The sequence below is a fragment of the Capra hircus genome, chromosome 15, assembly GCF_001704415.2.
Source record: "Capra hircus breed San Clemente chromosome 15, ASM170441v1, whole genome shotgun sequence".
Lineage (NCBI taxonomy): Eukaryota > Metazoa > Chordata > Mammalia > Artiodactyla > Bovidae > Capra > Capra hircus.
This window is the reverse complement of record NC_030822.1, coordinates 75,592,095-75,618,694: the sequence shown is the minus strand read 5'-3', so window position 1 is coordinate 75,618,694 and position 26,600 is coordinate 75,592,095. Positions and strand designations below refer to the sequence as shown.

General features: G+C 37.9%; 1 protein-coding gene across 2 annotated transcripts in view; it reads right to left on the bottom strand.

The window, feature by feature from the left end:
• The window catches only part of CEP126 (centrosomal protein 126), a 112,751-nt gene that overhangs the window by 65,746 nt on the left and 20,405 nt on the right, over positions 1-26,600 (bottom strand). For both annotated transcript variants that reach the window (XM_005689378.3, XM_013969408.2), the window contains exon 3: positions 4,866-5,011. In XM_005689378.3, coding sequence (XP_005689435.2) covers positions 4,866-5,011 — 146 coding nt within the window. The remainder of the gene's footprint in view (positions 1-4,865; positions 5,012-26,600) is intronic.

Here is a 26,600-nt window from a genome sequence, read left to right as displayed (position 1 = left end):
GACAGCATATTAAAAAGCAGAGACATTACTTTGCCAACAAAAGGTCCATCTAGTCAAACTATGGTTTTTCCGGTATTCATGTATGGATGTGAGAGATGGACCACAAAGAAGGCTAAGCACCAAAGAATTGATGCTTTGAATGGTGGTGTTGGGGAAGACTCTTGAGAGTCCCTTGGACAGCAAGGAGATCCAACCAGTCCATCCTAGTGTTCATTGGAAGGACTGATGTTGAAGCTTAAACTCCAATACTTTGGCTACCTGATGCAAAGAAATGACTAATTTGAAAAGACCCTGATCCTGGGAAAGATTGAAGGTGGGAGAAGGGGACAACAGAAAATGAGATTATTGGATGGCATCACCGACTCAATGGACAGAGTTTGAGTAAGCTCTGGGATTTGGTGATGGACAGGGAGGCCTGGCGTGCTGCAGTCCATGGGGTCACAAAGAATTCGGACAGGACTGAGTGATTGAACTGAACTGAATATTCCATTATATATATTTTCCTTAATTCAGTTAGTATTCTTATCACTATTGCTTTGAATCCTCTGGTAAACTATTTCTGTTTCTTTTTTTTTTTTTTCTCTTGCTCTTTCCATTGAGATCCATTTCTCTGTTTTCTCAATTTGCTTAACAGTCTCCATCTCTATGAAATAGGTGAAACAGTTACCAATTGCTGTCTTGAAGGGGTGTTCTTTTGTAGGAGCAACACTATACAGCCTGTGTGTCCAATGATTTTGGTGGGAGAGCTGGATTTGACATGAAGACAGGTCACATCTTTTCTCAAGCTGTGCCTCCATATTACACAGGGCATGCTTCCATACCACTTTGGAAGGATTGGGGCTGGGGAGGAGAGGCTAGGGCCAGAGCCAAGAGTGAGCTCGGGCTTCCTCTGTTGTCAGGGACTACCACCACCCTATCAGGTCCAGGGTTGGGTCCCGAGTTCCTGAAATAGAAGCCCTGAGGAGCAGGTCTGAGCTAGCTCAGGTGTGAGCTTTTCTCTCTCCCAACATCAGCACTCTGACCCCTGAGGTGAGCAGTGCTGGAGCAAGAGGGGCCAGTATGAGCTCCTAGTATGTGACCAGGTGCAGGTTGCAACAGTTTGGCCGCAGAGAGTTTAGGCTGCTTCTGATGTGCTGCCTGTGCAAGCGCCCATAATGGCTGTCCTCACCCAAAGGATGCCACTTTGGTTCTGAGCTACCTCTGTGTCTCCTGGCTGAGTTCTTTCTTGGCTGGGGCAAGCCTCACTCCAGTGTGGAGCTCAAGCTGGGGCATACCCTAGAGCAGTTTCAGGAGACCAGCCAGTCAACTGCACAGTTTCAATCTGCCTTCTCTGCCCTCTTTTGAGAAGAAGTGTGTGCGCATTCCTCCCAGGTGGAGTCCAGGCTTCTTGCAGTCCTCCTGTTAGTCCCACCAACCCTCCAATCAGCCGAGGGGCTCATCTCCCTTGTGCTGGATACCAGGACGGGGGGTCTAATTTGTAGCTTCAACCGTTCACTCCCCCGAGAGGATTTTTGCCTGTGTAATCTCCCTTTTCCTTTGGGTATCCCTCTGGACACAGGTCCCCAACTGACTGCTTCTCTTTCTTTCTTATCTTATTCTATGAGGATCTTTTTTTTTCAGCCTTTTTTTTCAGAAGTCTTTCTGTCAGTTTCCAGTTAGTTTTCAGCAAGAATTTTTCCATATGTAGATATCTTTTTTTATGTGTTTGTTGGGGGAGGTGAGTTCCATATCCTCCTATGCCACCATCTTAATCTCCTCTCTTAACATACATTCTAATTTCTTCCTTTTCTTACAAAGAAGTCAGAATACTAAGTATACTCATCTGAACCTTATTTTTATACTTAATAATAAATATATCCTGAAAATTATATTAAAAAGCAGAGACATATTTTGCCAATAAAGGTCTATCTAGTCAAAACCATGGTTTTCCAATGGTCACATATAGATAAGAGAGCTGGACCATAAAGAAGGCTGAGTGCTAAAGAATTGATGCTTTTGAACTGTGGTGCTGGAGAAGACTCTTGAAAGTCCCTTAGACTGCAAGGAGATCAAACCAGTCAATCCTAAAGGAAATAAACCCTGAATATTCATTGGAAGGACTGATGCTGAAGCCCCAATAGTGTGGCCACCTGATGTGAAGAGCCGACTCATTGGAAAAGACCCTGATGCTTGGAAAGATTGAGGGCAACAGAAGAAGGGGGAAACAGAGGATGAGATGGTTGGATGGCATCACTGACTCAACAGACATGAGTTTGAGCAAACTCAGGGAGATAGTGGAGGACAGGAAGCATGGCAGTCCATGGGGTTGCAAAGAGTTGGACACAATGACTGAACAACAAATCCTGGAAATCAGGGATAGATCTGGGTTTTATGAAAGGATAAGGCTTATAAAATTTGAGGGCCCAATTAAGAGAAATAATACAAAATTATATGTAGGGACCATGACAGAGAGAGCTCCTGAAACTTGAACCTTATTGACTGCATGGTAAATCTACGTCTGTTGGACATCATTTCATATCAGTCTGTAAACTGTTTCCTCTTCTTTCAATAGCTGCATAATATTCCATTGAGTGAATGTACATGCCATTTGTTTTTACTAACACTTCTAACTCTGCGTACCTAGGCCCTTGGGTAATTAGCACTCTTTCTGGGAGAAGGATACCCAGGAGGGGTGAGTATTCTGAGGCATTTATCACAGCTAAGTACATCCTCTTTCTTAAGAAAAACTACCTTTTCTTTTGCCTCTTATACAATTTTCTTTATTTGCTTTTATTTCCCATCCTGTTTTCCTGATAACTACTCCTGCATTGGCAGACAGATTCTTTACCACTGTGCTACCTGGGAAGCCCTTATTCCTGGGTAGCACACTCTATATTGTTAGGGGTGGCAATATAGCCACAATAAAGATACTAAAATGGTAAACAAGGATTTTGCTACTCTGAATATTAAGTTTAATTTTCATATTCTGTGTGTGTTATGTATGTGTTTAAAGAAATTATTTACTGTTGAAAATAAAGTTCTAGAATATTGAAAAAAAGTAAATCAATACTTCAATTAAAAACCCCTATATTTTCCAGTCCGTCTTGCAGATGGAGTTGCCAATTAGATATTAATAGAAGCAGATAGATGGGGGCTTTTAGGAAAACAATTTAACAGGAGTTCAGAGGTACACCCTTCTCTCCTTTATATATTTCTTCCTTCCCGTCTACAACGCTGACAATAGTGACATGATGCTGGAGCTATAGCTGTTACCATGTGACCAATGAAGGTGAAGCTATAAATCATATACTAAGGGTAGCTGAACTCTCCTGTGAGAGAGGAGTCCGGGTTCCCTGTGGCACTGCATGATCTTCAGACCAGCTCCTGACTGCCTACCTGAGTATTTCACATTATACAAGAGAAAAACCTCTATCATGTTTAAGCTATATTAATTTTAGCAGTATTACTAGTTGCTCTTACTTTCAGTAAGCTCTCTTATTGACATAGTAATGGCTCACTTTCCAGTTAAAACACTTGAAGTGGACAGCATACTGGATAAAGATGGAATTCCTAGCACGGCATTCAAATTTCTTACAGAATTGTCCCAATTCATTTTTCTAGTCTTGTATCCATTTTTCTTTTCCTTTTTTCCCCATCCTATGCTTTGGATACACTTTGGATTTGCAATTCATAATTTACTTGCAAAAGTTGTTCCTTATGTCTGGGATTTTAAAAATTGCCTCTTTGCTTGGCAAAATGCTTATTGTTTAAGATTCAAATTAAGTCATTTTTTCAGGGATGATATCCTGCAAGTTCCTATATATGTCCAGTGTTCTTTGTGCTTCATAGTACTTTACACATTATACTACCACAAAAGTTAGATTTATTGATATTACTTGTTTACATTACTCTCATCTCCAAAATAAACTGTGAAGTCTTTAACAGCAGAGTACAATTCGATTTTTCTGTATCTTGGCATCTTAACTTATCCTAGACTGGTGTACAATATAGCAGTACAACATGTGTTTGCTAAATACTCAAAGGTTCTGCTTGTCCCTTTTCTTTCTGAAGCTTTGACATTTTGTTGCTAATTCTGTGTTACTATTTAAGGCATAAAAATGTAGATGTGGTACTGAAGAATCAAATATAATCATTTAAAAATTTTTAATTGACTCCAGTCTTTGATTGTTGGATTATGAAGGGAATGGCACTCCACTCCAGTAATCTTGCCTGGAAAATCCCATGGACGGAGGAGCCTGGTAGGCTGCAGTCCATGGGGTCGCTAAGAGTTGGATACGACTGAGCGACTTCACTTTTTCACCTTTCACTTTCATGCATTGGAGAAGGAAATGGCAACCCACTCCAGTGTTCTTGCCTGGAGAATCCCAGGGATGAGGGAGCCTGATGGGCTGCCATCTACGGGGTCACACAGAGTCGGACACGACTGAAGTGACTTAGCAGCAGCAGCAGCACCCTCTTTATGCATCTCTTTATTTTGCTGGTCTCTCAAATGTGAATTTGAACAAAAATGTAGATAAAATGCCAAAATGAATCTGATATTAACTTATTAAATCTAAATGTTAAATTGTCTTTTGATGTTAAGCTATTTACTAAATCAGTTTTAAAAAGACAACACATTGGAAGCCAGTATGAAGTATAATCAAACTTGTATGTTTTTCAAATTTCCCAACAGATCCAACAAAATATTAATTCTTCAAATTAAACCTATATCAAATTGCAATTTTCCATTTGGCAAAAGTCCTATTATTCAAAACATATAGGCTGAATTTCCACTTTTTTTTCTTAATTTATTTTATTGTCTACTCAAGTTGAATGTGATTACAACTTTCGTTTTTATCTTTATATTGCTCTAGAAATTAAGGCACCTGTTCTCTTCCGCTGTGAAAAAGGAATATGGGCACGCTGGAATTTTTCAGTAACTTCTTCAACCTTCTGTTTTCGTTGTTGAAGTATCTGTTCTCTGATTTGATGTTCTCTTTCTTCTTGTTCTTTTCGTTTTTCTTCAAATGCTCTATATTTAAAACAATGTAGACAACAGAATTATGTAGTATAAACATTGAAAATTAAAAAAATGTTTAATTACTTAGGAAAAACAACTTTTAAGTAAAAAAAGTCCATTTGTTAACAGTTTAAATATCTTTGCAAGTAGTAATTTCAGAATCTTACCTGGGCCTTTTGCAACTAAAGAAGGCATGCAATGAACCTCTTTCTAACATGGGACAGGCCTGCATACACTTCCCATTTTCAGTTTCCAAACCCTGCTGTGGAAAAAGTCTCTTCTAAAAAGCTACATTATTTTCTGTACTGTGAAGAAAATAACTGATTGGTAAAAGAATAAGCCTTGCAAATTATGTAGTAGCCAGGAAGATAATGTATATTTCTCTTTTAGCCAAAAGTTTAAAATTGTCAGTCATGTTAAGTCTGGGTTGTGCTAAAAATTCAGACAATTTACATAAAAATTGTGATTCTCAACTTCTTTTGAAAACAAGAAAGACTTGACAACCTTGGACTCTTTTTATTCACTTATGGTTAGAAACATCTTCCCATAATTCTTACTATCCTCTATTTTTCTTTATTTTTAAATAATTTTTTAATTTTTTAAACTATGGAGGTATAATAGATTTACAGGAGAGTTAGGAAGTACAGAACAAGGTTACATATAATTCCTCTATATATTACAACTGTATTTTTAAGTAGATAAATTAAGATTTTTAGTTGGAGTTTCAATATCAAACTCTTAAAAATTACTAGAATGACTATACAGAGAAGCAGAAGGATACAGTAGATTTGCAAAGCACGATGAATCAATTCAGTATAATTAAGATTTATACAATTTTTGTACAAATTCCATTCAAGTTCTCATAAACTATAAACTAGGAGACACTGGAACATATAAAGAGACATTAAACAAGGTGCAAAAATTTCATGGTCTAAAGGTATTGAAATCATATGGAGTTTTTTCCCTTATCATTATAGAATTATATTAGTAATTATATTTGAAAATAACAAATATATTTTCAAGTGCAATGTGACATTTACCAAGAGAGATCTTTGACTTAGCTACTGAAAACCTCAATAAAGTTAGAGGACTGAAAAAAAAAAACAGAGGGTGATTGCATAGAAGACATATTTAAATGAGAAATTAGTATCAAAATGAAAAATTAATATCAGACATTTTTTAAAAATCCCATGGATTTGGAAATTAAATGTCCACTTTTAAATGATGGGTGTATCTAAGAAGCCATAACAAGGAAAATTAGAAAATATTTGTAATAGAATAAAAATGAAAAGAGAATTTACTAGAATTTGTTGCATGCAGCTGAAGCTGCTCATTGCAACTAAATACAATGTGGAGTCTTGAATAAGGTATGAAAACAAATAATGGACACTACCATAAAATTTTGTGAAATCTGAACACAATCTGTACTTTAGTTAATAATACTGTATCACATGTTAGTTTCTTTTTTTTTTTTTTTCTTTTGCTGTTGTTGTTAACAACATAGTATTCTTTATATCCTCAGAACTGGATTAGAAGTTTCGAGCCTCATTCAATTTTTTTTTTAATTACTAAGATAATAACTTTTCTAGACTATTTACAGTAATACTAGATGCCAAAATACACGGGAACTATATTCAAAGTTTTGAGGGAATATAAATTAGAAATCTAGTATTCTATCCATACTAAATCAAACAAGTGGAATCAAAATGCCATAAATCTTTTAGCTCAGCAAAAATTCATAAATTTTCTAAAAACATATATATCATATACTATATATATATATATATAAAAGCTTTTCTACTACCCTCGATAAAGGCTTGAGAAAGAACAATAACAACAAAAAAAGAGATGGAGAAATTAGAAAACATAAACTAAATGAAATGGGAGCACTAAATATGAAACAGAAAAAGTGAAACAAACTAGATAAAAGTAAAAGGTCATCATATAGTCCAGTTGTTTTTAAACATGCGTTCTCATTAGAAGCACAACTGGAGCTTTGGAGAAAAAAAGCAATACCTGGACATTTTTATTTTTCAAAAACTTCCAAGAGAATTCTGATATACATCTGGATTTTAAAAAGTAATTCCAAGTTTTTGTATTAAATGGTAGTTTTAGTGATATAGAATTATTACTTTCTATTGACCAATCATGATCCAATGGTATTAGGTGAATAACAGTTACATAATCACAATAGTAAAAGATGTTTATCAGTTTTCACAATCAATAGCCAGACAAAAAAGATAACTAGAATGGAAAGCCATAATGGAAACATGATTAACTTAACAATATAAATAGTTATATATAATTTGGTGGGTTAAGTAGACTGATGTGGTAAGTGAAAGTTCATACATGCACATGTTTTCATTTGCCCATCCAGTTTATGTCTTTTGGTTGGTGGATTTAATCCAATTACATTTAAGGTAATTATTGATAGGTATGATCGATCTTATTACTATTTTCTTAGTTGTCAGGTTTATTTCATATAGGTCTTTTCCTGCTTTTGTGTCTCTGGCCTAGAGAAGTTCCTTTAGCATTTGTTGTAAAACTGGTTTGGTGGTGCTGAATTCTATTAACTTTTGCTTTTGATTTCTGCAAAGTTTTTGATTTCTCTCAAATCTAAATCAAAGTCTTGCTGGGTAGCATATTCTTGGTTGTAGGTTCTTCCGTTGCATTGGTTTAAATACATCATGCCATTCCCTTCTGGCTTGTAGATTTTCTGTTGAGCAACCAGTTGATAACCTTTATCATCTTTCCCTTGTTTCTTTTAATGTTTTATCTTTATCTTTGATTTTCATCATTTTGATTACTATATGTCTTGGTGTGTTCCTCCTTGGGTTTATCTTACCTGGGACTCCGCACTTCCTGAACCTGACTGACTCTTTCCATGTCAGGTAAGCTTTAAGTTATTATCTCTTCAAATATTTTCTCAGGTCTTTTCTCTCTCTCTTCTCCTTCTAGGACCCCCTATAATGTGAATGCTGTTTAAATAGGAACCCCTATTCATGTTGTGTTTCATGTTGTCCCAGAGGTCTCTTAGGCTATCTTCACTTTTTTCAAATTCTTTTTTCTATATTCAGTTGTGCTGTAGTGATTTCCACCATTCTGTCCTCCAGGTCACTGGAGGAAATCTGTTGATTTCTTCTAGTGTATCTCTGTTTGTTCTTTAGTTTTTCTAGGTCTTTGGTAAACATTTCTTGCATCTTCTCCATTGTTTTCCCAAGATCCTGGATCATCTTCACTATCATTATTCTGAAATCTTTTTCTGGAAAGTTGCCTATCTCCACTTCATTTGGTTGTTTTTCTGGGATTTTATCTTGTCTCTTCATCTGGGACATAACCCTCTGCTTTTTCATTCTGATTAACTTTCTGTAATGTGGCTTTTGTTCTAGCTGCTATGGGATTGTGGTTCTTCTTGCTTCTTCTGTCTGCCCCCTGGTGGATAAGACTAAGAAGCTTGTGTAAGCATCTAATGGGAGAGACATGGGGTGCAGAAAAACTGGGTCTTGCTCTGGTGGACAGGCCCATGTTCAGTAAAACTTTAATCCAATTATTTGCTGATGGGTGGGGTTAGTTGTTTGGCCTGAGGTGACCCAGTCCTGGGGTCTATCGGCTCTACGGTAGGGTTACTGGCAACCTCCAAGAGGACTTACACTGTGAAGCATCTTCCAGGACTGCTGCTGCTGCTACCATTACTCCTGTCTCCATGGTGAGCCACTGCAGATACATGCCTCCACAGAAGACTCTCTAGCACTAGCAGGTAGGACTGGTCAGTCTCCTTTGGGGTCACTTCTTATTTCCCCACAGAGGGGGGAAGCAGTCTTGGTGGGTCTTGATGCATGCAAGGTTTTGTTTTGCCCTCCAAGAGTGGAGTCGCTGTTTTCCCCAGTTGTGTGGAAGTTCTATAATCAAATCCCACTGGTCTTTAGATTCCTTGTGGATTCCCAGTCCCTTTGCTGAATCCCGAGGCTGGGAAGCCTGACATGAGGCTCCAAACCTTCACAACAGTGACAGAACTTCTTTGGTATTATTCTCTAGAATGTGGGTCACCCACACAACAGACATGGAATTTGATTTTATCGTGTTTGTGCCCCTTCTACCATCTTGCTGTCACTTCTTTGTCTCTGGATGTGGGACATCTCTTTTTTTTTTGGTTGGTTCCAGTGTCCTCCTGTCAAAGGTTATTCAAGAGCTAGTTGTGAGTTTGGTGTTCTTGCAGGAGGAAATGAATGAATGTCCTTCTATTCTACCACCTTGAACTGGAAGCCTCCCATTCCCTATTTTTCTTATCTTTCCTATTTCATTTATTTCTGACTGTCCCTAGGCACTTGATTTTATATTCAAAGAACTAATATAAAAAATTAATTTTGTTCATAAAAATGTGTGTGATTGAGTGTGTCAATAATATCTCCTAGGTAATGAAAAAAGGAGCACTGGTATGACTCAAACTGTCAAGTATCTCTTGGGAGTACATGGGGTTGGGAGGTGGTTGGCAAGAACTCTTTAAATTTTTTAATGCCATAGGTCACTATTAACCAGCCTTCCAAAGATCTCCATTGGCTGGAACTATCTGAATGACTATTATATTTATAAAAAGACCCAGAAAATTACAACTGTTAACAAGGATATGGAGAAATTGAAACTTTTATGCATTGCTGGTGGGATTGTAAAACAAGCAACTGCTGTAGAAAATGGTATAGTGAGCCCTCATAAAATTACATTTAATTACCATATGATTACACTTCTGGGAATATACCAAAGAAGTAAAATCAGGGACTCAAATACATGTTTGTATACTTATGTTCATAGTTGCATTATTCACAGTAGGCAAAAGGTGGAAGTAACTCAAGCATCCACTGACAGATGAATGGATAATCAAAATGTAACATTCACGTACAATGGAATATGATACAGTATTAAAAATAAGGAAATTCTGACACATACTATAACACGGATGAACCTTGAAGATATTCTGCTAAGTTAAATAAGTCAATCACAAAAGGAGAAATCTTATATAATTTCGCTTATATGAAGTACCTGGGCTTCCCAGGTGGTGCTAGTGCTAAAGAACCTGCCTGCCTAATGCAGGCAGATGTAAGAGATGTGGGTTTGATTCCTGGGTTAGGAAGATCCCTTGAAGGAGGGCATGGTAACCCACTTGAGTATTCTTGCCTAGAGAATCTCACGGACAGAGGAGCCTAGTGGGCTACAGTCCATGGGGTTGCAGAGTCAGACACAACTGAAACGACTTAGCATGCATGCATACATATGAGGTACCTAGTAGTAGTCAAATTCATAGAGGCAGAAAGTGCAATACTGGTGGCCAGGGGCTGGAGGGAGTGAGGATATGAGAAGTTAGTATTTAATAGGCACAGAGTTTCAGTTAAGAAGGTGAAAAAGGTCTGGAGATGGATGATGGTGGTGGTTACACAGCACTGTGAATGTACCTAATGTCACAACTATACACTTAAAGGGCTTCCCTTGTGGCTCAGCTGGTAAAGAACCACCTTCAATGCAGGAGACCTGGGTTGGAAAGATCCCCTGGAGAAGGGAAAGGCTACCCATTCCAAGATTCTGGCCTGGAGAATCTTATGGACTGTACAGTCCATGGGGTCGCAAAGAGTCAGACATGACTGAGTGACTTTCATTTTCACTATACACTTAAAAATGCTTAAACTAGTAAATTCTATGTTATACATATTTTATCACAATAAAAAATAAGAATCCCCTCAGGTATTTGATATGAAGGATGTTTTCTCAACCTTATGTAATGTACAAAGCAAGTATAGCTATAAGGTCCTTTGTGCAACTGTGCAACCAGATGAACACTTAAGCATCTCCACACTGAGATATAATTTATCAGCACTGTCCATGAGAAATAAAATGTAAGCTGTATATATAGTTTTACATTTTCTAGTAGCCACATTGAAAACGAGGAGAATTTCAGTATTTATTTAAATCAGTATGTCTCAAATATTTTCATTTCAACACATGCATCAATGTAAAATTATTGAAATATTTTATATCCTTTTTTGTACTAAGTGTTGCTTTATATTTAAATTTGGACTAGTTACATCTTAAGTGCTCAATGGACATATCAGACTAGCAGCTATTTTAATAAACTTTTCTGGTAGGTGGTTTGGTTTTTGAAGAAGGAAGAGTTTTCACAGCAGACAAAGACTTAATAATAAGGAAGCTAGGTTAGAAACTAAGAAGGCCTATAAAAGGATTAATACAACTTCTTAAATAATTTTCTCCTAATCCATAGGAAAATACATAGCTGTCATTTAATTTTTATAAAACTTTTGTTTTAAAACAGAATTTCCTTTAATTATTCTAATACAGTGGTTCTCAACCCTGGGATATTTCCCCTTCCTTGGGTACTTACAAATTTGTGAAGGAGTTTTGATTGTCACAAAAATTTGGGTGGGCGAATGCACTATCTGTCCTTTAATCTGGCCAATGTGAAGCTTATTCTAGACAAAACTATATATTTGAGAGGTGGCTTGAGAAATCCATGGCTGTCCAGATGCTTAAGGGAATTTGTCAAATAAAAAAATTTTTTTTTCTGTAATTCAAATATGTAAAGTGGTTCATCAATAGCTTATATCTGAGTCATCAGGTAAGACACTAAACATTTACTTGGCACAGCAGATACAAAAATAGGGAAACAAGTTATTTGTTGTTTAGAATCTTAAAACAGGAAAAATGAATTATAACCACTTTACTATTACTGAAAAGACAGAAGATTCTGAAAAGATTCTAGTAAGCAAGGAATAATAATTGCAAATTTGTTATATATTATTTCATGGCAAATAAATGGGGAAACAGTGGAAACAGTGACAGACTTTATTTTCTTGGGCTTCAAAATCACTGCAGATGGTGACTGCAGCCATGAAATTAAGACACTTGCTCCTTGGAAGAAAAGCTATGACCAATCTAGATAGCACATTAAAAAGCAGAGACATTACTTTACCAACAGAGGTCTGTCTAGTCAAAGCTATGGATGTGAGAGTTGGACCATAAAGAAAGCTGAGTGCTGAAGAGTTGATGCTTATGAACTTTGGTGTTGGAGAAGACTCTTGAGAGGCCCTTGGACTGCAAAAAGATCAAACCTGTCCTTCCGAAAGGAAATCAGTCCTGAATATTCCTTGGAAGGACAGATGCTGAAGCTGAAATGCCAATACTCTGGCCACCTGATGGGAAGAACCCATTTGAGAAGACCCTGATGCTGGGAAAGATTGAAGGCAGGAGGAGAAGAGGATGACGGAGGACGAGATTGTAGGATGGCATCACCAACTTGATGCACATGAGTTTGAGCAAGCTCTGGGAGTTGGTGATGAACAGGGAAGCCTGGTGTGCTGTAGTCCATGGGGTCACAAAGAGTCAGACATGACTGAGCGACTGAACTGAACTGATCCATTATTACCCTTGTAAGAGAGTGAAAATATAATTGATGTTTACATTGGCTTTATATTAGCAGATTGTTACTGTTTAGTCACTAAGTTATGTCTGACTCCCACCCAGGCTCCTCTGTCCATGGGATTTCCAAAGCAAGAATACTAGACTGGGCTGCCATTTCCTTTTCTGGGGATCTTCCTGACCCAGGGATTGAACCTATGTCTCCTGCATAGGCAAGAGGATTCTTTATTACTGAGTCACCAAGGAAGCCCTTGTATTAGGAGATACAGATTAGCAAATGCATGAGAACTTTTTATAGCTTGAATACGTAAAGGGATATAAAAACATACTGAGGAGAGAAATGAAAGTTATTATAAAAAAGAAAAAAGTGGAAATTTGGGGGCTGAAAAGTACAATATCTGAAAGAAAAATTTCCACTAGTAGGCTTAGTAGTGTTAGGGGAAGCACACTGATTGAAACCGCCCACCCTGGCCAGGCACCATAGTAACCATTTGCATGAGTTGTTTTATGACAGGAGATCCTGATAAGGAATATGGAACTAATAAGCCACCACCAACCGGAAGAGTTCGGGAAAGGTCTAAAGGAGACACCACGTGTCCATCCACTTCCCAGGATCCCTCTCGCTAGCATTCATCTTGGCTGAGCAATGCGTATGCCACCAGGAAAGACTCTGAATTAGAATGATTGGCCAAACAACACCCAGAAACTAATCCCATCACCATAAAACCTGAGACTCGAGCCAGAGCAGGTCTCCTGGATTCCCTTACCCTACTGCTATCCACCCGGATGCCCTTTCCCAATAAAATCTCTTGCTTTGTCAGCACATGTGTCTTCTCAGACAATTCATTTCCGAGTGTTAGACAAGAGCCCAGTTTTGGGCCCTGGAAGGGGTCCGCCTTCCTGCAACAGTAGCAGATTACTGATAGCACAAGAGTCAGTAAACTTGAGGACTAAGTAGGTATCATTTAGTCTGAACAATCTGAGTTAAATTCACCCATTCCAGTCCATGTCTATGCCCCAACCAGAAACGTTGAAGAAGCTGAAGTTGAACGTTTCTATGACGATCTACACGACCTTTTAGAACTAACACCCAAAAAAGATGTCCTTTTCATTATAGGGGACTGGAATACAAAACACCTGGAGTACCAGGCAAATTTGGCCTTGGAATGCGGAATGAAGCAGGGCAAAGACTAATAGAGTTTTGCCAAGAAAATGCACTGGTCATAGCAAACACCCTCTTCCAACAACACAAGAGAAGACTCTACACATGGACATCACCAGATGGTCAACACCAAAATCAGATTGATTATATTCTTTTCAGCCAAAGATGGAGAAGCTCTATACAGTCAACAAAAACAAGACCAGGAGCTGACTGTGGCTCAGATCATGAACTCCTTATTGCCAAATTCAGACTTAAATTGAAGAAAGCAGGGAAAACCGCTAGACCATTCAGGTATGACCTCAATCAAATCCCTTATGATTATACAGTGGAAGTGAGAAATAGATTTAAGGGCCTAGATCTGATAGACAGAGTGTCTGATGAACTATAGAATGAGGTTCGTGACATTGTACAGGAGACAGGGATCAAGACCATCTCCATGGAAAAGAAATGCAAAAAAGCAAAATGGCTGTCCGAGGAGGGCTTACAAATAGCTGTGAAAAGAAGAGAAGAGAAAAGCAAAGGAGAAAAGGAAAGATATAAGCATCTGAATGCAGAGTTCCAAAGAATAGCAAGGAGAGATAAGAAAGCCTTCCTCAGTGATTGATGCAAAGAAATAGAGAAAAAGAACAGAATGGGAAAGACTAGAGATCTCTTCAAGAAAATCAGAGATACCAAGGGAACATTTCATGCAAAGATGGGCTCGATAAAGGACAGAAATGGTATGGACCTAACAGAAGCAGAAGATATTAAGAAGAGGTGGCAAGAATACACAGAAGAACTGTACAAAAAAGATCATCACGACATGGATAATCACAATGGTGTGATCACTCATCTAGAGCCAGACATGCTGGAATGTGAAGTCAAGTGGACCTTAGAAAGCATCACTACGAACAAAGCTAGTGGAGGTGACGGCATTCCAGTTGAGCTGTTTCAAATCCTGAAAGATAATGCTGTGCAAGTGTTGCACTGAATATGCCAACAAATTTGGAAAACTCAGCAGTGGCCACAGGACTGGAAAATGTCAGTTTTCATTCCAATCCCAAAGAAAGGCAATGCCAAAGAATGCTCAAACTACCACACAATTGCACTCATCTCACATGCTAGTAAAGTAATGCTCAAAATCCTCCAAGCCAGGCTTCAGCAATACATGAACAGTGAACTCCCTGATGTTCAAGCTGGTTTTAGAAAAGGCAGAGGAACTAGAGATCAAATTGCCAACATCTGCTGGATGATGGAAAAAGCAAGAGAATTCCAGAAAAACATCTATTTCTGCTTTTGACTATGCCGAAGCCTTTGATTGTGTGGATTACAATAAACTGTGGAAAATTCTGAAAGAGATGGGAATATCAGACCACCTGATCTGCCTCTTGAGAAATCTGTATTCAGGTCAGGAAGCAACAGTTAGAACTGGATATGGAACAACAGACTGGTTCCAAATAGGAAAAGGAGTATGTCAAGGCTGTATATTGTCACCCTTCTTATTTAACTTATATGCAGAGTACATCATGAGAAACGCTGGGCTGGAAGAAGCACAAACTGGAATCAAGATTGCCGGGAGAAATATCAATAACCTCAGATATGCAGATGACACCACTCTTATGGCAGAAAGTGAAGAGGAACTAAAAAGCCTCTTGATGAAAGTGAAAGAGGAGAGTGAAAAAGTTGGCCTAAAGCTCAACATTGAGAAAATGAAGATCATGGCATCTGGTCCCATCACTTCATGGAAAATAGATGGGGAAACAGTGGAAACAGTGTCAGTTTATTTTTTTGGGCTCCAAAATCACTGCAGATGGTGACTGCAGCCATGAAATTAAAAGACACTTGCTCCTTGGAAAAAAAATTATGACCAACCTAGACAGCATATTGAAAAACAGAGACATTACTTTGCCAACAAAGGTCCATCTAGTCAAGGCTATGGTTTTTCCAGTGGTCATGTATGGATGTGAGAGTTGGTCTGTGAAGAAGGCTGAGCGCTGAAGAATTGATGCTTTTGAACTGTGGTGTTGGAGAAGACTCTTGAGAGTCCCTTGGACTGCAAAGAGATCCAACAAGTGCATTCTGAAGGAGATCAGCCCTGGGATTTCTTTGGAAGTTATGATGCTGAAGCTGAAACTCTGGTACTCTGGCCACCTCATGCAAAGAGTTGACTCATTGGAAAAGACTCTGATGCCGGGAGGGATTGGGGGCAGTAGGAGAAGGGGATGACAGAGGATGAGATGGCTGGATGGCATCACTAACTCGATGAACGTGAATCTGAGTGAACTCCGGGAGTTGTTGATGGACAGGGAGGCCTGGCGTGCTGTGATTCATGAAGTCGGAAAGAGTCGGACATGACTGAGTGAATGAACTGAACTGAAGTCTGAACAACAGCACAGATGAGAGGGCAAAAGAATGAGTAACAACCATAGTTACCTGTGGGTCACCAAATCGTAAGTGGTCATTATTATGTGTCTGTAGAAGGAAATGGCAACCCACTCCAGTGTTCTTGCCTGGAGAATCCCAGGGACGGTGGAGCCTGGTGGGCTGCCGTCTATGGGGTCGCACAGAGTCGGACACGACTGAATCCACTTAGCAATAGCAGCAGCAGTACAATATATGGAAATTGGAGTCCCAGAAATAGAAGGGAAAGAGAATAAGGCAGAAAATGTCTGAAGAACTATGGCCTGATAATTTCCAAATATGGTGAAGAACATTAAATTACAGATAAGAGCAGCTCAGTGAACTCCTATAAAGATAAATACCAAACCACAGACCTAGGTAATTTAAGTCAAACTAATGAAAACCAAACATAAAATATTAAAAGTAGTTACAGAATAAAAGGTATACTACATATACCAGAATAAAGTAGGAAAGACAGCTAACATTTCATGAGAATGACAGCTAGCTTCTCCATGAGAAACAAGGAGGTCACAAGACAAGACAGTGGCCTTTTTATAGAGCTAAAGAAAATAGCTGTTAACTCACAACTGTGGATTCAGTGCAACTGTCTTTTAAACTGAAAGTAAAATCAAGTTATCTTCAGATAAACAAAAGCTGAGAGTATTGCCAGATGTCCTGTACTATAAGAAATGCCAAAGGAAGTTCTTCAGGCTAAAGGGAAATTACACCAGATGGAAACAGGGATCTACGCAAAGGAATGAAGAACACTGAAAACAATAAATATGCAGGTAAATGGAAAAGAGTATATTAATTCTCTCTTCCTCAACTGTTAAAAAGACAACTGGAGGTTTAATACAAAAAATACAATATTGTATTATGGGTTTATAACATGTATAGGTATAAAAGAAATGACAAAATAGCACAAAGGATGCTAGGGAGGTGGTTAAACATAATTAAAATGTTGAAAGATCCTTATATTTTATGTGAAATGATCTAATATTAACCAGAAACAGTTAATAAATATTGCAATTCCAAGAGGAGCCACTGAAAATAGGAAAACTGAAAAAAAAACTTTCTTTTTAACTAAGTCAAAGAAGACAGGAAGGAGGAAAACACAAACAATAGAAAAAAATAAAGAATTAATAGAAAACAAAGTTAAATTATAGACCTAAATCAAACCATTTCAATAATTATTAAATGTAAATAAACTAAACACTCCATTTAAAAAGCAGAGTCTTGGTTTTGGGAGATAATTCTCTATGAATATTTCATGTTTCTACACAGTTCAGGTCCTCTTTGAAGGCATTTACAGCCTAGTTAAAAATGTTTGTATAAGGAGACATTCCAGGATAGTAAAGCTTAGAAAGGTCTTTCTTCCTGGAGACAATCTGGGATAGTAAAGATAGAGATCTCTACTTGTTTACATTCCAGAGTAAAGATAAGATGTCTCCCTCTCTGGAGAGGAGGATGGGCAGCAGCAATGTATAAGATTAGAGTTGCCCAATTCTGTGCTTCCTACTCTGTAATGAACTTTACTGCATATATAACTGCTGCGGCCTCCACTACATTGCCCTTAGGGGCCTGGAGGTTGGGAACTGACACAAGATATTCTTTGGCTATTGCTTTTCCTATGGAAAGTCTATCTTCGAATTAGGGGGGTTATGTTTTTCTTTTAGCCTACCACAACATATATGAAATTGTGTAAGCTAAATCATTAGCCTGCAAGCTGGTTAAAAATCTTAGACCTTTCATAGTTATTCACAGTTTATAACTGAAACACTTAAAGCAAAACCCAAGAGGACCACTACAAATACAGATAGGATGAAAGCCAAAGGACCAAAAAGCAGGAAAAAAAAAAAACATATATATATATATAAAATATATATTAATACCAGATGAAGCAGGCCTTAAGACAGGAGTATTACAAGATGAAAAACAACATTTCATACTGAGAGAAGGGTCAGTTTATCAAGAAAACATAACAAAATAATATGTATGCACTTAAATAACAGATCATCAAGATACATCACACAAACAGAACTAAAGAGAGGAACTGATAAATCCACAATCATAGTTGCATACTGTAACATCTCACTCTTAATAACTGATAGAACAATCAGATAAATAATATCAGTAAGAATACAGAAGATTTGAAGAACACTATCAACTACTTTGACCTTGTTATTTATAGAACTGTTAATAACCAACAACTGTTTTAGATACAACATATACATTCTTTTCAAGTACACCATAAGAAATCTTAGGTAGGGCCATAACATATATGCCAATGAATCTCATAAAATTTAAATCCTACAGAACACGTTCTCTGACCAAAAAATTAGAAATCAATTATGATATCTAAGAAAGCTCCAAATAACTGGAAATTAAAAACCACCACTGCAATATACTCCTAGATAAGCCGCAGGTCAAAGAAGAAATCAAAAGTAAAGAGAACTTTTTAAACTACCTGAAAATGTAAATACAGCATATCAAACCTGTTAAATGTAGTTATAAGATTGTTAAGAGGGAAATAGCTTTAAAAGCCTATTAGAAAAACAGAATGGTTTAAAATCAATAATTTAATTTCTATTTTGAGGTGTTAGAAGTAGAACTAATTTATTCTAAAGAAGGGAATAAACAAAAATCAGAAAAGAAACCAATGAAATACTAAACAAAAAATAGAGACCACATGGACTAAATTTGCTTATGAAACTTTAAATAAAATTGATAAACTCATATCAAAAGTGATAAAAAAAAAGCAAACAAAAATGATCAATATCATGAATGAAAGATCACTACAAATACCCCAGGCATTTAAAAAATAGGAAAATATTATGAACAACTTTATGCTAGTAAATTGAACAACTTAGAGAAAATGGACTAACTTCTTAAAAGAAATGTTAGCAAAACTGCTATAGAAGAAAAACAAAATGTGAAAAATTCTCCTCCTATAATGCTACAATAATCAAGGCAGTGTGGTATTGGTATGGAATATATAGACCAGTCGGAGAAGGTAATGGCACCCCACTCCAGTACTCTTGCCTGGAAAATCCCATGGACGGAGGAGCCTGGTGGGCTGCAGTCCAGGGGGTCGCCAAGAGTCAGACACAACTGAGCGACTTCCCTTTCACATATCACTTTCATGCACTGGAGAAGGAAGTGGCAACCCATTCCAGTGTTCTTGCCTGGAGAATCCCAGGGATGGGGGAGGCTGGTGGGCTGCCGTCTATGGGGTCGCACAGAGTCAGACACGACTGAAGCGACTTAGCAGCAGCAGCATACAGCAGGATAGAACAGAATGTGCAATACAGAAGCAGACCTTCCCACACATGGTTCATTGATTTTTGAAAAAAGAGGCCAGGGCCACTAAATGAAAAAAGGAAACAATTCCAACAAATGGTGCCAGAGCAACCAGATACACTTACAGGAAAAACCTACCTCAACCTTCATATCACACCATACACAAATTGAGATGAATGATAAACCTAAACTAAAAAGCTAAAACTATAAATGTTTTAGGATAAAACAAGAAGGCTATGTTCATAACCCTGTAGTAGACAAAAATGTCTTACAGAGGACACAGAAAGAACTATCCATAGAACAAAAAATTGATAAACTATTCTTTATTAAAACTTACAACTGCTTTTTGAAAGATTTCATTAAGTAAATAAAAAGGCAAGCCACCAATTGGAAGAAAATACTTACATATCTCTGACAAAGAAACTGTATCCAGAATACATAAAAAAATCTTACAATGACAAGAAGATGAAAATCCAATTAAAAAATGAAGTCCCCTTCCCAGGGACTTCACAAAAACTATATAGGAATGACTAATCAGGGAACTGCAAAATAAAACCATTTGTAGTCTATTATATGGCTAAAGGTGAAAAGGTTGAATGGAAGTTAAAAAGCTACTGGAGCTCATGTACATTGTTACTGGGTATGTAAAATGGTTAGCCCTTTTGGAAAATTGTTTGACAGCTTCATACACCAATAAACACACATATACCCTAAGACCCAGCAATTCTACTTTTAGGTATTTACTTGGGAGAAATGAAACACACATCCACAAAAAAATTTCTTTACCACTTCAGCTTGAATTATCACAGCCAGTAGCTTTATTAATAGTCCTAAATTAGAACAACTTCATGTCCATCAAAGGGAAAATGGATAAACAAATAATGATATATTTACAATGTAATGCCACTCAACAATAAAAAAGAATGACCTACTGATATATACACATATATATAATGATGAGGATGACTTTCAACATTAAGAAAAAGAAGCCAGAAACAAAAGTACAAAAACAGGCAAAATGAATTCTGATTATAGAAATCAGAACAATGGTTGTTATAAGGGTAGAAATTAACAAGGGATTTGGAGGTATTAATACATGCAAGGGAATGATAATGATAGATCACTTTATTCAGTTTGAATAAAAGCAAGGATATAAGGGATGGAATGAACAGGGGCTTCTCATGTGGCTCAGTGGTAAAGACACTGTCTGCTTCCCAGGTAGTGCTACTGGTAAAGAACCCGCCTGCCAGTTCAGGAAATATGAGAGACATGGTTCCATCCTTGGGTTGGGGAGATCCCCTAGAGGAGGGCAAGACAACCCATTCCAGTATTCTTGCCTGGAGAATCCCATGGACACAAGAGCCTGGCGGGCTACAGTCCTTGGGGTCACGAGTTGTACATGGCTGAAGCAACACAAAGACGTGGGTTCAATCCCTGGGTGGGGAAGATCCCCTGGAGAAGAAACAGGAAACCCACTCCAGGTTTCTTGCCTGGGAAATTCCATGGACAGAGGAGCCTGTGGGTTATAGTCTATGGTGTCGCCAAGAGTCGGACATGACTGAGCACACAATGAACAAAAAAATGGTGCTAAGACAAGTGGACTGGGGTGGGGTCTTAGAATTGCTGAATCCAGAGTACTAGGAGGAAGTGTTATGGAAAGATAGGAGGTATAGAGATTGAAATACTTGAAATTTAGGTTTAGGAGGTAGAGGAGCAATTGGTAACAGCTGAGGTCAATGACAGGGTGAAGTTCAATAAAATAACAAGCCATCAGGTTGGATGGGTGGTTTAGGCAAATATTGAAATTACAAAGAACAATCACTAGAACAGTGGTAGGGAGACAAAAAGAGCCAGGTGTTAAAATTTTCAAGGGATGACATAGAGGATCTATAGATAACCACAATCAGAGTGGTGAGCAACATAGTTTGACTGGATATGCTTCAAAAGAGCTGGAGGATTTTAAAGAAAACAGACAGGTTAGGAGTGATAATGAGGGGCAACAATGACTTCTCCTACTCCATCCTTTGCTGCTGCTAAGTCGCTTCAGTCGTGTTCGACTCTGTGAGACCCCACAGATGGCAACTCACCAGGCTCCGCCATCCCTGGGATTCTCCAGGCAAGGACATTGGAGTGGGTTGCCAATTCCTTCTCCAATGCATGAAAGTGAAAAGTGAAAGTGAAGTCACTCAGTCGTGTCTGCTTTTTCGCGACCTCAAGGACTGCAGCCTACCAGGTTCCTCTGTCCATGGGATTTTCCAGGCAAGAGTACTGGAGTGGGGTGCCATTGCCTTCTCCAATCAAATATCTTCTAGTTTCCTTTACTTTCTACAATATCATCTTCTATTTTCCTCTCACATACTTTATCATTGAGGAAAACAGAAGCTGTTAAGCAGAGAACTTTTTACACACCTAAAAATTTACTTTTATCCATATTAATCTAAATTTGAGGTTCTAGGAACAGTTTGTAATACAATCACACCTTTACCTGTTTTAAGCCTTCATTTTGCTTTGAAGGGGATGAACATTTTCCACGTTTACCGTGTTCTTTGCAGTGTGAAAGGCACTCTGCATATGGGTAAGAGTTTATATAGCTGATCTTTGTATTCTGGACAGGGGATACAATCAGGATTCTAGGGACTGATTTAAAAGGAAGTTTGGGTGAAGACTGCTGGGAAAGAAAAGTTCATTACTACACATAAGGCAGCCTGTGAAAATGACATCATCATCATCATCATCATGTACTCCAGGTGCTACTACAGTCAGGCATTGTAGATGATAGGTATTTTATGCGCATTATCTTGTTTCATCTCACAACAGTTCTCTGAGTTAAGTATTTTATACATGAAAAAACTCAGTCTTTGAAAGGTTAAGTACTTTTTTCTAAGGTCACATTAATCACTAAGTGGAAGAACTGGTAGTCTAAACTAGGCAGTCTGGTTTTGGCTGGTTTTTAATCATTATACGATATACTATGTAACAGCCTTTTTGGGGTAATTTTTCTCTCATTTTCTAAAGCATTTCTGTCTCTGACATCACTTGTAACAAAACTGGCTTCCCAAAGAACACTAAGCTTGATTTTCTTATAGTATTTGTCCACTAACCTGTAATCATCTCTTCAGTTTTCTGTATTACTTGTTAGGCTCTCAGTATCTTAAGAAGGACAGTTGGGTCAGCACACAGCATCCTGCTTGGAATATTCATTGTTGAATCAAAGAATTAATCACATAGGAACTGTCTCTCCCCCATCATATTCAGTTCTCTAAGTACAGGGACTGAAAACTTAATTTCTAGAATTCCTGGAGTTTTGGTATTTCTAGAATACCAAAGCCTTGCACTTGGTGGATGTTCAATAAATAATTGTTGAACAAATATCTGACCACATGTTAACATCAATAGATCAGCGCACATTTAAAAGCAGTTATTTATTATTTTAACTTAATAATTTATCTGCTGGGGATAAGTAAAACAGATATGGTCTGTGTAGTTATTTATAATCTACTGAGGCAATCTACTCAAGTAAACAAAGAGTTCCTAATTGTCGTAGTGCTCTGAAGTAAACAAACTTTAGTCCACGATAGGGAACCAAGGAAACTCACTTTAAATAAACAGGGAACATTTCTCTGGAGACATGATATTTAAGCTACAATTTTCAGAATAAGGAGGCCAGTCATGAAAAGAATGAGGGGTAAGGATATGCTTTAGGCTGAAGAAACAGCATGCAAAGGTTCTGAGCTGAGAAAAAGAAAAAAATTAGCAGTTTTTCAGATTGAGAAAATATTGAGAAAGTAACACCAGTTCAACAATTTGGCAATGAGGAATGATAGATTTCCAAAGCTAAGAGGTGATTATTTTCCATGCTATAATCAGAAGTTCATTTTGATAGCAAACTACTATCACTATAATTTTATAATGCTCCACAGTGGCCCTGTTCTCTGGGATAAAATGCATAAAGATAGTAAAAAATAATTTCACACAGCACTTTTTTGTATCATAGGAAATATGGGCTGTGATAGACCAAATCAAATTTAACAAGGGATGGAATGTGATCAAAAAGCAGACGTTTCCACTCCCAAACTTAATAACAGGCTCAATAAAACAAAGTCTTACTAAAAAACTTTGCTTATTAAAAAAGTGATGATTAATGTAGTTCCTTCCTTATTCACTTAATGAGTAGTTACTGATTTTATTTTATGTTAATATATGTCAGGCACTGTGGTAAGGACTGTGGGAATAAAAGGATCTGGGGATAAAAATGAGAGACAGCTTCTCTGCCATTGCAGAATTCAGCACTGGAAGGGTATGTCGCTGCCTCCCATTTACCATGGAATTACACTTTTTCATAGAAGAAATATGGTCTTCTTTGGCAATGTAAAAATAACTTTTTAGGATAAATAAAAATTGTATGTATTAAAGATTTACAACATGATGTTTTGATATACATGTACACACTGAAATGAATACAACAATCAAACTAATTAACACACCCATCACCTCTGATTACTTTGTGTGATAACTTGGGCTCCATTCTCTTAGCAAATTTCTGGCATATAATACATTATTATTTTTATAATACATTTTTATTAACTATAGTCACCAGGCTGTACATTTGGTTTGCAAACTTATTCACCTTATACCTGAAAGTTTGTACTCTTTGATCAATCTCTCTCCTTTTATTCCCCCATCCTCTCCACCAGCCTCTGGAAACCATAATTCCACTTTGTTACCATGAGTTCAACTTTGTTTTTAGAGTCTACATATAAGTGTAAGTGAAAGATCATGCAATATTTGTCTTTCTGTGTCTAGCTTATTTCACTTAGTATAATGCCCTATAGGTTCATTCATGTTGTCAGAAATGATAGGATTTCCTTCTTTTTTGAAGGTTGAGTAGCATTCCATGGTGTTTATTTATTTACTTATTTTTTACTTTAAAATTTTTTATTTTGTATTTGAGTATAGCTGATTAACAGTGTTGTGATATTTTCAAGTGGACGGCAATGTGATTCAGCCATACATATACGTGTATTCATTCTCCCCCAAATTCCCCTTCCATCCAGTCTGCCACATGACATTGAGCAGAGTTCTTTGTGCTATACAGTAGGACCTTGTTGGCTATCCATTTAAAATATAGTAGTGTGTACATGTCCCAAACTCCCTAACAATTCCTTCCTCCCATCCTTCCCCCTGGCAACCATAAGTTTATTCTCTAAGTCTATAAATATATACCATTTGAATGCAGAGTTCCAAAGAATAGCAAGGAGAGATAAGAAAACCTTCCTCAGTGATCATTACAAAGAAATAGAGGAAACAACAGAATGGGAAAGACTACAGAGATCTCTTCAAGAAAATCACAGACACCAAGGGAACATTTCATGCAAAGATGGGCACAATTAAGGACAGAACTGGTACGGACTAACAGAAGCAGAAGATATTAAGATGAGGTGGCAAGAATACACAGAGGAACTATACAGAAAAGATCTTCATGACCAAGATAATCACAATGGTGATTATTCCAGACACCCTGGAATGCAAAGTCAAGTGGGCCTTAGGAAGCATCACTATGAACAAAGTAAGTGGAGGTGATGGAATTCCAGTTGAGCGCTTTCAAATCCTGAAAGATGATGCTGTGAAAGTGCTGCACTCAACATGCTAGCAAATTTGGAAAACTCAGCAGTGGCCACAGGACTGGAAAAGGTCAGTTTTCATTCTCATCCCCAAAAAAGGCAATGCCAAAGAATGCTCAAATTACCGCACAAAGTAATGCTAGCATTACTCATCTCACACACTAGCAAAGTAATGCTCAAAATTCTGTAAGCCAGGCTTCAACAATATGTGAACCACGAACTTCCAGATGTTCAAGTTGGATTTAGAAAAGGCAGAGGAACTAGAGATCAAATTGACAACATTGCTGGATCATTGAAAAAGCAAGAGAGTTCCAGAAAAACATCTGCTTTATTGACTATGCCAAAGCCTTTGACTGTGTGGATCACAACAAACTGTGGAAAATTCTGAAAGAGATGGGAATACCAGACCACTTGACCTGCCTCTTGATAAATCTGTATGCAGGTCAAGAAGCAACAGTTAGAATGGGACATGGAAGAACAGACTGGTTTCAAATTGGGAAAGTAGAACATCAAAGCTGTATATTGTCACCCTGCTTATTTAACTTTTTTTTTTTTTTTTTGCTTATTTAACTTTTATGCAGAGTACATTATGAGAAATGCTGGGCTGGATGAAGTACAAGCTGGAATCAAGATTGCCAGGAAAAATATCAATAACCTCAGATATGCAGATGACACCATGCTTACGGCAGAAAGTGAAGAAGAACTAAAGAGCCTCTTAATGAAAGTGAAAGAGTAGAGTGAAAAAGTTGGCTTAAAACTCAACATTCAGAAAACTAAGATCATGGCATCTAGTCCCATTACTTCATGCCAAATAGATGGGGAAACAGTGGAAACAGTGACAGGCTTTATTTTTTTGGGCTCCAAAATCACTGCAGATGGTAACGGCAGCCATGAATTAAAAGACGCTTGCTCCTTGGAAGAAAAGTTATGACCAACCTAGACAGCATATTAAAAACCAGAGACATTACTTTGCCAACAAAGGTCCATCTAGTCAAAGCTATGGTTTTTTCCAGTAGTCATGTATGGATGTGAGAGTTGGACTATAAAGAAAGCTGAGTGTCGAAGGATTGATGCTTTTCAACTGTGGTATTGGAGAAGACCCTTGAGAGTCCCTTGAATTGCAAGGAGATCCAACCAGTCCATCCTAAGGAAATCAGTCCTGAATATTCATTGGTAGGACTGAAGCTGAAGCTTAAACTCCAATACTTTGGCCACCTGATATGAAGAACTGACTCATTGGAAAAGACCCTGATGCTGGGAAAGAGAGATTAGGAGAAAATATTTGCAAGTGATGTGACAGACAAAGGATTAGTCTCCAAATTCTACAAATAGCTCATGAGGTTTAACATCATCAAAACAAACAACCCAATCAAAAAAATGGGCAGAAGACCTAAACAGACATTCCTCCAAAGAAGGGATGCTTTTGCTAAGTCACTTTAGTCATGTTGTGCGACCCCATAGATGGCAGCCCACCAGGGTCCCCCGTCCCTGGGATTCTCCAGGCAAGAACACTGGAGTAGGTTGCCATTCCTTCTCCAGTGCATGAAAGTGAAAGGTGAAGGTGAAGTCACTCAGTCGTGTCCGACTCTTAGCGACCCCATGAACTGCAGCCTAGCAGGCTCCTCCGTCCATAGGATTTTCCAGGCAAGAGTACTGGAGTGGGGTGCCATTGCCTTCTCCCCAAAGAAGGCATACAGATGGCCAAAAGGCATGTGAAAAG